The sequence below is a fragment of the Stenella coeruleoalba genome (assembly GCF_951394435.1).
Source record: "Stenella coeruleoalba genome assembly, chromosome: 8".
NCBI lineage: Eukaryota > Metazoa > Chordata > Mammalia > Artiodactyla > Delphinidae > Stenella > Stenella coeruleoalba.
Window position 1 is genome coordinate 86,345,216 of NC_137154.1, and position 12,034 is coordinate 86,357,249.

Consider the following 12,034-nt stretch of genomic DNA (forward strand, 5'->3'; position numbering starts at 1 on the left):
ATAAAGATGAAAAGTGTATAATGAAGGATGTTACTGAAGCTAAATTCTAGGATTATTCATTTTAGTATATGTCTTCTAAAACTTGGACATCAGAGCTAGCCCATCTAACTTTTTTAATGATCATTCTTTCCATCTGGCTGACTAATACATAAAATAAAGCTCACAGAGTTCACAGCTGTATCCTCCTTCTAAACAAGCAAGCAAATAATAAGAAAAGTTTACAAATGAAAACGCCTTATTTTCTCTCATAATAAAAATTCTTTCTGTACTATGAGTCAATAAAGAAAAATAAGCCTGGGTTACAAAGTTAAATTTCAAAATACTCTTTATTTTCTAACAGTTTTTTTGTACTAAGTATTAATTTGAGGAATAGTAGACGGAGCAATGGTTGTTTTGTGGTATATTAAGAATTACACAAAACTCTAATTTTTTTTAATGTTGAAAATGTACTGAAAGCTTCAAATCTACTCTAGTCTCTAGTCTAGAAAGGAAGGTTTTGAAGTGCCATATATCCCACAATGATCTCTTTCTTTCCTCTCCAGTTAACTATGATTGGCAAACTATGGCTCAGTGACCAAACCCAACCCAATGCCGTATTTTTGTAAATAAAGTTTTACTGGAACACAATCTCATTTGTTTAGGTATTGCACATGACTGCTTTCATGCTGCAATGGGAGAGTTGATAGCTGTAACAGACCATGTAGCCTGCAAAGCCTGAAATATTTACTATCCAGCCTTTTAAGAAAAAGTTTGTGAACCCACAAATTAGAATATTTCAGGAGTTCCCTGGAGGTCCCGTGGTTAGAACTCAGGACTTTCACTGCTGTGGCCTTGGGTTGAATCCCTGGTCAGGGGAACTGAGACGGAACTAAGACCCCTCAAGGTCCGTGGCATGGCCAAAAAATATATATGTATTTCTATGAAACAAACATCCCTCCAGACCTTGGATCCAGTTAGAAGCCCTTGAGGAGAAGGATTAGATGAGAAATGTGAATAGTATCAATGTTTTGCCTATCTGGGTCAAAAAAAGCAAGAACCTACAATTTTTGAGGTCTGGCATGTGAGAAGAGAGTACGAAGGAAATCTGGCTTCTTTTAGAATCTCAGCTCTTTCAGGACAAAGGTGAAAGGTTACAAGAATAAATTGTTTCTCTCATTAACAGTACACAGTATATTGATGTAGATGGTTATGGAAGTTAATTAAGTGTAGACCAGGGAAGTTATTCTAAGTTCAAGCTAATAAAATTTGTGAAAGCTTCCCTTTCTCAATCAGGTTTGAACACAAGCATCACTTGATTTTGACAGGTCTAAGACTTGGCAAGCCAAATCAACTCTTATGTCACCCCCAAGGGCAAAGATTGGAAGCTATAAAAATTGTAACAGTATTAGTAAAAAATAATAATAATAAAAAAATATCTCAGAAGATTATAGATTTTTTTCTTCCTCTTTCCAGTCTAGGGCAATAGTTTATTTTTACCCTGGGAAAAGAACTAATACTATTACAAAAAAAAAAAAAAAAAGCAAATAAAAGTTCTATTATCAAAATTCTTAGAAATCACAGAATTAAGAATATGATTACAAATTACTTACTGAAAAAGCAATTTTAGAATACCTGTACTACATCTAAGCAATGGTAACTGAAAACAGCAAGGTGCAAAAGGATATATGTACCTTTTGTTTAAGAAAGAAGTGGAAGTGGAGAATTCTGAGACAGATTAAAACCCTGTAAGGCCTCAGGCATTGAAAAATTATATCTAGTGCCTTAGTCCCAGCAATCAAACTAAAAACAATACAAAGTCATAAAAAGATATAAGGAAGGCCAAAAATGTTTTGCTTTTTCTAATGACCATTTTGGTACTTTTAAAAAACATTACTCAAAATGAAGATTTTAAAAATATGTATTATACATATTTATTTATATAAAAATCTACATTTATATAAATGTACTTATTTACATAAATATATTTATATATTACTTTTTTTTCTGCCCCTGCTTGGCAGATGACAGAAACATGTGCGTAGACAGACTGCGTATTGGGTAATGCAGCCTGGGAGATGATTAGGAAATGGTCAATCCTACTTCTTTCTCTATAGTGTCCATATGCTGAAGAATTTACAGATCTGCCCAAGACAAATGTTCTTGGGGTTTTACACTAACGTAAGCCCATGGAAATCAAGCAGAAGAGAGGGGCAGTTTATACGTATCTGAATAGAACCAGTTTATGAGTCTCATTCATGGCTATTCTTATTCTGTACCCATTTAGAGTCAAAGCACTTGGGCCACTGATTGTTTTCTTATTTGATATATTCCCTCACTTCCATGTCTGCCTGTCCATTAAGTAAATAGCACATGTTTCTCATATGCCAGTGTTTCTCAAATGGTTTCTATCAGAATCTCCTGGATGACTTGTTAAACTAGATTGTTGGGTACCACCCCTACAGGTTCTGATTCAATAGATGTGGGATGGAGCCAGAGAATTTACTTTTCTAACAAGTTTATAGCAGATCTTCTGGTTGCTGTTCCAGGCAGTACAATCTAATATGCCAATTTTCCACAGCCAAACAATTAGAAAATAATTGAGACAATAAATTAATTTTTAAATTCACTGAAGTAGACACAAGGAAAAATTTTGTAAATGTAAGATACGTTCATTATGAAGGGATAACCAGAGTAATTGGGGTGGGTGGTCTTGCTTTTGAATAAAATCTGAGATTACTGCCAACAAAAAAAAGAGAAAGAAGTGGAAAGAAAAACATATCTTTGTGTGTATATCATGTATTTGCTTATTTTATATGCAAAAAAAACAGGTATATAATATTCCCAGAAGAGTGGAATAGAGGCAGAGCCTGTAGTATTCTATCAGGCTAAGAAGACAGAGATTTAGACTTTGGGGCTGCCAAAGCATCCAAGGCTTGAAAGGACAAGATCCTGAAAAGGAGTAAACAGAAAAGTCTCAAAATCTATGTGTATTTCCCCTCAAGACATTTGCCAACTCCTAAAATGCACACATACGGAAACAAGCAAAAAGCAGCTGTAAGAGGGTAAAGAGGTGACCAGAGAGATTAACACTCTCTTGCAGCTTGGGAGTCAAAGGTTGGAGTTCAAGGCCCTCTAAGACAGAAGGGCCCCAGTAAATATGCAGTCTTCCAGATGACACCCCCAAAGGGCTAGACTAGCAATGGGAAAACCAGAAAGAGACCATCGTTAACAAAGCCTGAAACCCAGCTCAACTCTATCCAGGTGATCTGCACATATTCTGACCATCAAAAAGCAAATTAAATCCTCTCTAAAGGAAAATAACACCATCCAAAGTCTCTATAACTTTTCATATACAATGTTGGGCATTCAATCAAAATTACCAGGTATACCAGACAGGACCAAATGAGCCCCTGACCCCCTCCCCCCACCCCAAAAAGGGAAAACAGACTATAGAATAGGCCCATAGATTATCCAGACATTGGAGTTTGCAAGCAAGGTCATTAAAATAACTATGATTGACACTGCTCATCTAGGAGAGGTGGAAAAAAAGCAAAGCATAGGGAAAGAATCAACGGCCAGAGGAACACTTACAATAACGTAGAAACAGATGTTCAGGGGTCCTTCAAACCCTCTGCAGAGATGCCAAGGGCCAGAGTCCCCTTTATAATTATAAAAGTTCAATTTATCAATCTTTTCCTTATGGTTATGAACACATTCTCTCCTTTACTACCTTCTAGAAACTTCATTCTACCTTTAACATTTAGGTTCACAATCCACAGGCCCTCTATAAAGAAAAACCAGCTAAAAATTCAGGAGCTCTTTGACAGGGACCCAAATACACTACTAATTTTATTTTAGCAAAACAGTAAGCCAGTGCACTAGAATCATGCATTGAAGGAAAAAAAAAAAAGCCCCCTCCCCACCTCAAAAAAGATAAAACATTTCTAACCACCAAATAAACAGCAATACTGCAAATGTGAAGAGCATGTGAAGCTCCTCCTGTGGCTGAGAATGAAAGCTTAAAGGAAGAAAATCTGAAAAGACCATACTTGGGCAGCGGTGGGAAACCCAACTGAAAAGCTGTATTATAAATGCCAACTTAGAAGATAAATCAGAGTTACAGAGCTTGTCATCACATTGAGAAACTGTTATCACATCCTCAATCCATAGAGGTTTGCAGCAAAGACATTTCAACAGCTGATCTTCCTCTCCTGGATTTTCCATCCCCAGAACTTCCTCTCCAGGAGCTCTCTATTAAGAAAAGGATTGTGAATAAGTAGAAAAGGAAGCTACCAGAGATGGGAAGAAAGGAAAAGTATAGTTAATACAGCAAACAAAGAGAAAACTACCAACCCAGGGATGATCCAGGAGGTGTATCACCTAGCAATACCATGGGAGGAGAGGGTTTATTCTGTGAAATATGCAGAATATTCAGTCCGTTGACTTAAATGGAGAAGTCCAGTCTTGGCAGATATTAAACTCTTCTGGAGACTTAGTTTGTCCTGTTATAAACTAAATGGCTCTCTGTATTAACTTTTTCAAGTAATTATTTTCCTTTTCTCAATTTCAGGATTATAATTTATGAAAATATATAATGTGTAACAATTAACAACTAATACCATAAAAGATAAAAGATAAAGTTAAGTAACATGGGAGCCCAAGAGTTGCCTTGTCTTTGAAACATGCTTCCTACCATTTTATTATATACCTATGACTTATTTATGACACATCAGTTAAAAATCTTTTTAGGTACAACTAGTAACTGAACACTGTGGCATTGGCAATAGGATAGACAAATAGATAAGTGGAACAGAAAAGAGTCTAAAAACAGATGCATACATATAGACTTCTGGATTTGTGACAAAGGTGATGCTATGTATGGTACAAAGTCTTTGCAATAAATGGGTCTGGGTCAGTTAGAAATACGTACGGGAAAAAACAAACCTTGACTCTTATAAAAATCACTTACATATGGACTGTGGACCTAAATGTGAAAGGTAAAACAAAGTTTCTAGGAGGTAGTAAACAATACTACATTCACAACCATAAGGAAAAAGAGTGATAAATGGAGATTAAAGTTAAGACTGTCTTTTCATTAAATGACACCATTAAGAGAGTAAAAAGGTAAACCACGGAGAGATGTTTTTACAATACATGTAAAGAACTACTACAGATCAATAAGAAAAAGAAGAAAATCCAATTTTTTTTTTGAATGGGCAAAATAAGTGAAAAGGCACTTCACAGACAGCTATAAGCATTTGCTAAGGTGCTCAAAATCATCAGTCATCAAGAAAATGCACTGTACTCATTGTATTCACCAGAATGGCTAAACAAACAAAACAAAAAAGAAACCCTGATAATGAGTGGTGAATATAATGATGAAGATGTAGAGCAGTGGTAGGAATGAAATTTGATACAATCACTTTGGGAAACTGGTGGCTGTATCTACTATAGCTCTATACAGCTGTGATCCCTAAATTCCACTCCTAGATGTGTACATCCCACAAACTAGTAGGTATGTACACCAAGTGCTATGTTCAAGAATGCTCATAGCAGCCTTATTTTATAACAGCCCCAAACTTGAAATATTACAAATGTCCATCACCAGTAGAATGCATAAACTGAGGTAAATACATGCAATAGAATATTACACAACAATGTGAAAAAACAAACTACAGCTACCTGCATAAGTTTGAGCAAAAAGAAGCCAAAAGTACACATGAATTCATTTCTATGTAGTTCAAACATAGGCAAGATGATTCTAAGGCATTACACTGAAAGCACAAGCAATAAAAGCCAAAATAAATAAATAAATAAATTGGACTTCATCCAAATTTAAAACCAAATTTAACACCATCAACAAAGTGAAAAGATTACCCATGGAACAGGGGAAAATACTTGCATATCATATATCTGATATATGATAAGGGATTTACACACAAATATTAAAAAAAACTCTTATACGTCAACAACAAAAAAAAACATGATTGAAAAATAGGCAGAAAATTTGAAAATACATTTTTCCAAAGAAGATATGTAAATGGCCAATAAGGATATGGAAAGATACTCAACATCATTAGCCATTAGGAAAATGCAAATCAAAACCACAATGAGATACCACTTCGCACCCATTATCATGACTATAATCCAAAAGATAAAGATTAACAAGTGTTGGTGAGGATGTGGAGAAAACATGCCTTGCTGGTATGAATGTTAAATGACATATAATTGTTTTAGAAATCAGATGCATATGTCCTCAAAAAGTTAAACATATGACCCAGCAATTCCACTCCCAGGCTTATACCCAAAAGAAATGAAAACGTACAGATACACAATAACTTGTACACAAATGTTCATAGCAGCATATTCACAATGGCCAAACAGTGGAAACAACTGATGGAAAAGTAAAATGTAGCATTATACACATAAAGTCCTTGATACATGCTAAAACGTGATGGACCCTGAAAACATTATGCTCAGCGCAAGTCACAACAGATCACATTTTGCATGACTGCATTCACATGAAATGTCCAGAAGGCAAGTCTATAGAGATAAAAAGTAAATTAGTAGCTGCCTAAGGCTGAGGGAGGGAGAATTGGGAATAACTGGGAGCGACTGCTAACAGGTATGGGACTTCTTTCTGGGGTGATGAAATTGTTCTAAAACTGTGATGGAGGCTGCACAACTATGCAAACATACTAAAAGCTATTAAATTGTACACTTCAAATGGCTGTGTGGTATGTAAGTTATATCTCAACAGAGCTATTAGAAAAAAAGGTAAGACTAAACCTCATGATGATATAAATCAGAATGATATACATCTGGGGTGAAAAAATGACTGCAAAGGGACACAAGGTGGGGTTCCCTGAGGGCAGGTAATGTTCTCTATCCTGTTCTGGGTAGTTACAAAAATAAATTCACTTTGTAAAAATTCATTGAGCCTTACACCTAAGAGGTATGTACATTATTATACCTATGAAAAAATTTCAACAACAAAAAACTTTAATATAACTTTAAATATCAAAAAATCTCAAAAAGCTAAATTAGGGATTATTTACCTCCATTTTAGAAATTAGGAACATAAGGAAATCTAGAGGCTAAAATGACTTGCTTATGGTCATAAGTTAATGACAGAATTAAAGCTTGGCTCCTATTTGTAAACAATGCATACCTAAACCCCTCCTACTTACTATTACTACTTTTATCACATTATCCTGTTTATCTCCTTCACAGCACTTCGAACTACATAAGATGATTTTTATTATCTGTTAATTTTATTACTCTGTCTTTCCTCAATAAACTGTAAGCTACATGAGAGTAGGAAACTTATCTGTTCAATACTATATCCCCAATACCTAGAACAATGCCTACAGCAGTACTGGGTGTACTTATTAAGTACTAGGTGTTTAACAAGTATCCAGAATGAATGAAATCACTATACCCCCAACTCTTTCCTGTGGTTTGTCTTTGTGAAGGTGGAAATTCACTTTGATATTTGTTGCAATAGTGACTAAATGCAAGTTTGGCTGTATTGTATCTCAAATATAGTCACCAATATATCTTAAAGATGGTTAAAAGAATGATAAAGGAAGCTAAATAATTTAACAATGATGAATTATGGCAATGCAAAATGTCAGAATGGTTGTATTTAATGATTTATGACATTTCAAATAATGACTTCAATAAAATTTTTTTCAAGAAAATGACAATAATGAAGTATGGAAGTTTCTTTTCACAAAAACTTATGGGTTTATCTACTAAATATCATGATTTAGATATGACCAGAGTTACTGCATTTGAATGAGAATTTAGCATAAATTACAAGACAACCATGCAGAGTTTAGGACAGCCTGGAAAAGCTGTATTATTAGAAAAACAAAACAAAACAAACTGGATGTCCTTTGCCTTAGGATGACTGATTTGAAACTGTCTTGACAGGCATGCTCTATATTCTTTCTTATGTTTTATCTTCCTTATATTTTTTGGTGCTTCTTTACTTGAGTACTTTTCTGTATGTAAATCATTAATATTTTTATTATACATCCTAAATAAATAAGATTGAAAGATTTAGTAACTAGCTATTCTCTAAGAAAATGTATTATGTAAATGAAAAAGTACTATCCTTCAATCTTCTCTTTAAAATCAGAGCACTATCATACATTTCTTTAAACTTTCCTTTTTTTAAAAAAAATTATTTTATTTATTTATTTTTGGCCGCATTGGGTCTTCGTTGCTACTCACGGGCTTTCTCTAGCTGCGTTGAGCGGGGGGCTACTCTTCGTTGCAGTGTGCGGGCTTCTCACTGCGGTGGCTTCTCTTGTTGCAGAGCACGGGCTCTAGGTACGTGGGCTTCAGTAGCTGCGGCACGCAGGCTCAGTAGTTGTGGCTCACGGGCTCTAGAGCACGGGCTCAGTAGTTGTGGTACACGGGCTTAGTTGCTCCGTGGCATGCGGGATCTTCCTGGACCAGGGCTCGAACCCGTGTCCCCTGCATTGGCAGGCGGATTCTTAACCACTGCGCCACCAGGGAAGCCCTAAACTTTCCTTTTTTAAAAAACACACTTTAGTATACTCCAGATTTTTTTTTTTTTACACTATTCTTCCTCTAAGAGTATTGCTCGTACTCTTCACATGGTGCTTAGCACATGTTACCTCACTTTATTAATATTTTTAATGTATACATCTCATTTCTGTCAACCACACAGGCTTCACTCCCACGCATGCTATGTATCTGTCTTTCGAAAACACAGCACAAAGTAGGCGCATCACAAATGTCTGCTTTTTTAACTGATGAAAAAGCACCTAGAGTGGGAGAAACAGCATCAAGTTGGAATTCAGGAAACAAGTTCTACCCTTGTGTTGGTCTGCAAATAAGTCTCTACTACCTCTGGGCTTTAAGCTAAATACTTTCTAGGTCTTTTCTAGCTCTGAGAAATGAGGCTTCTAATGAGTCAGAATAAAATCCAGGGTTTTTTTTTTTCTATTTCTTCTCTTAGAAATATTATTTCCAATCATCTTGCAATTGGAATGATCAGTTTGTGGACTTATAACAGTCTTTGTGACTTCCTCCGCTAGCCACCCATCTGCAAGTTATTCTACCCACTGCTCAACAGCATCTCCCCACCACGGTAGGCTAATGTAAGGAATGAAAATAAACCTTAACTAAGATCATTAGCTATTTCCAACAGAAGTGAATGCCTGGTCCTACTAGTTGTCAGAAAAGCAGGTATTAATTTAATTTTATAAATAATGTAGATTTTCATGTTATCCCCTAGATCTTACTGCTTAGGAAGGAACATAACATCCTATTTTACTCAATATCTTTTTTCTTTTGTTCTCCCCACTATTTCTTGTTTGAAATTAGTATATTCTAGAGTTCCTTTATATAAACCACACTCTCTAAATCCAATGTATCCTTTCTATATATACACTGTAGCATTTTGGTTACCTACTGCCTAGGTCATAGGTTCTTCCAAACATGTTACCGAAAACAAACAAACAAAACACTTCTACTATGTGTTGTGCATTATTTTTAATATACTGAAATTAAATTTAGAGACAGTTCCAGAAGAGTTTAAATAGTCAGAATAGCTTAAAATGCCTTTAATTACCTAGATGCCTTGAAGTTCTTACATATCCATAAAATGCTTTTGTTTAAGTACCAGAGAGTATTGAAAACGTGTTTTTGTTTATGGAACCCTGAATAGTGATAGGAATAAATTACTACATACAGGCATTCATAATATATAAGGGTACACATAAAAATATTTGAGTGCTTAAGTAAATGAAAGACAAAGAATATATGAGCCTTGTATAGTTGAATGTGCCTTAAACGTGTTTATGATGTAATTCCACCAAGTATTAAATTGGCAATTAAATGTAATTATTCTAGATAAGACAAATAAGATTTAACAGTAGTAAGAAATACTATTAGCTGATGACAGAGCAACAATTTTGAATCCAGTGTCAAAAAGAAACTTTTACCTTTCTGGGCTTTCAATGTCTGTTCTTCAATTTGCCTCAGACGTTCCATTAGCTCTTCCTTTTCACGTTCTATTCTTTCCTTTTCCTTTTCTGCTATTTCTCTTTTCTTCTTTTCATTCTCTAATTGCGCCCTTAAAAAGAATTACAATTGTGCTTTTACAAATTAATATATGCAAATATTCATATGAAGCCTAAGTACTAGCTGTGAATCAACTAAGAAACTACAGCATAAATATTTTAACAGTCCTCATTATACTCAGATTTGTTCAAAACTCATATAGTTAAGAATATAGGACTACACTGTTACATACACAATTGTGAGGTTGCAAAAAGTTTAGTCAATGACTGTTTAAAATGAACTCTTGACAGTAAATTACATGTCAGCACAAAAGGAGTTAACTGCACAGCTGCTATACCCAAGGACATGCCTTCTTTAGATTAGCAGGAGCCCTCCACTGGGGGAAGTAACAAAGGCTTGAAGGGAGTAAACAAGGCTGTTTCACTTTAAACAGCAAAATAACCTGGGAGGGCAACAATTTTCAACCATTAACAATTAATTAATAGAAGTTTAATTTCTAAGGTAGTACCAACTTATGCTTAGATACAAGATGACAAACCAGTTTAATCTCCTTTGACAAATTCCTTAGAATGACAGTACATACCTAAATATAGCCAAATTCACTCATCAAACATCTACCAAGGGCCTACTGTGGGTCGGACTCTATGTTGAGGGCCAGAAGTATAATGATGAATAAGAGACCCTATGTTAATTATCAGATAATACTGTCTACTTTAATGGGAATAATTTTCTCTCGTTAAAAAAAAAAATTGATTATGACTTCATCTGACACTTATGTGAATATACCTAAATATTTCTAAAAGACATTGCTGCCATTTGATGTCAATTCTGAATTTCAGGCCCAAACCATGTAGTTTCTCAACCTGCAGTCTCTGATAAGCTTACCAGCAAAGTTTTATTATCAATTCCTTACTCAATAAACCTAAACTTAAAAGTTCCTACAGCTCCTAGTACCTATACGCCTCCAACATGAAAAGAGAATCAACCCAGTTTTGGGATAAACAGGTACAGTTGTGGCAAGCTGGCAAGAGATAGACCCTTAAGTGTAAGGGTGACCATACCTCTCCAGCTGGTTTTAATAAATCCTCACAGCATTTAATAATCTAGGGCTTGGAGTTCATTCATGTGAGAGGAGCTCCACCTCTGTTCTAGAATTCCCTACAAGGTACTTTCTCAACAGCCAGGAGTCAGTAACTAAGCACCCCTCTGCCGCCAAGACTTGGACTCACTCTGCAGCACATTCACCTCTTTCTTCCTATCCTATTCAACCTGTAAGAGTATACACAGGTAAAGAGTTGGGAGCCCCCACCCCTCTAGAAGACAGGGGAGCTTGAGGTTTAAGGAAATGTTTGAGTTTCCCAACTTCCTTGAGCAAAGCAAAGGCCTGGTGGCCTCCGCAGAGGCTGCTGACCTTTCTGTATTCTTTAGAAAGCTGAAAAGGCAGGCTTGTCTGTGAAAGCAAGAGCACAGTACTTTTCAAGGAATTGCTAAGTATAGCCAAGAGCTACTTTTTTCCGTGCCAGGCTGCTACTCTAAGATGTTGAATAGCCTACCCCCAACATTCCCCAGCCTCTGCTCAATCAAATCCAGTGTTGCCACTGTTCTCCAAGACAGTTAGTTACCTTCCTCCCTCCCTCCCTGAGGCCCTGAGACACTTTATGAGGACTTACACCACAAAACAGATCTCAAGACCAAAGGCTGTAATAATATTCCATGAACTCAGAACCTTTCAGGTACAGCTCTGGCACACAGATGGCCCCTTCTGGAGATAGGCACTGGTGTTATTTAGCTTTTCCCTATTGATGTTTCATTTGTTCATCCTCAAGGACAGAGGTAAAGGAGATATGGAAGCAGGAAATAAGACAGAAGGTAACAAGCAAGTTGGGGGGAAAATTTAGTCTTTGTACTGAAAAAGGGAATAAATGTATAGCCGATATTTAACTTGACTATAATATTTAAAGCATTTTGCAAAGTTTACTCTGCTGCGCTCTTA

General features: G+C 35.8%; 1 protein-coding gene across 3 annotated transcripts in view; it reads right to left on the reverse strand.

The window, feature by feature from the left end:
• RDX (radixin) overlaps positions 1-12,034 on the reverse strand; it is a 103,351-nt gene that overhangs the window by 37,833 nt on the left and 53,484 nt on the right. For all 3 annotated transcript variants that reach the window (XM_079930018.1, XM_079930016.1, XM_079930017.1), the window contains exon 10: positions 9,963-10,093. In XM_079930018.1, coding sequence (XP_079786144.1) covers positions 9,963-10,093 — 131 coding nt within the window. The remainder of the gene's footprint in view (positions 1-9,962; positions 10,094-12,034) is intronic.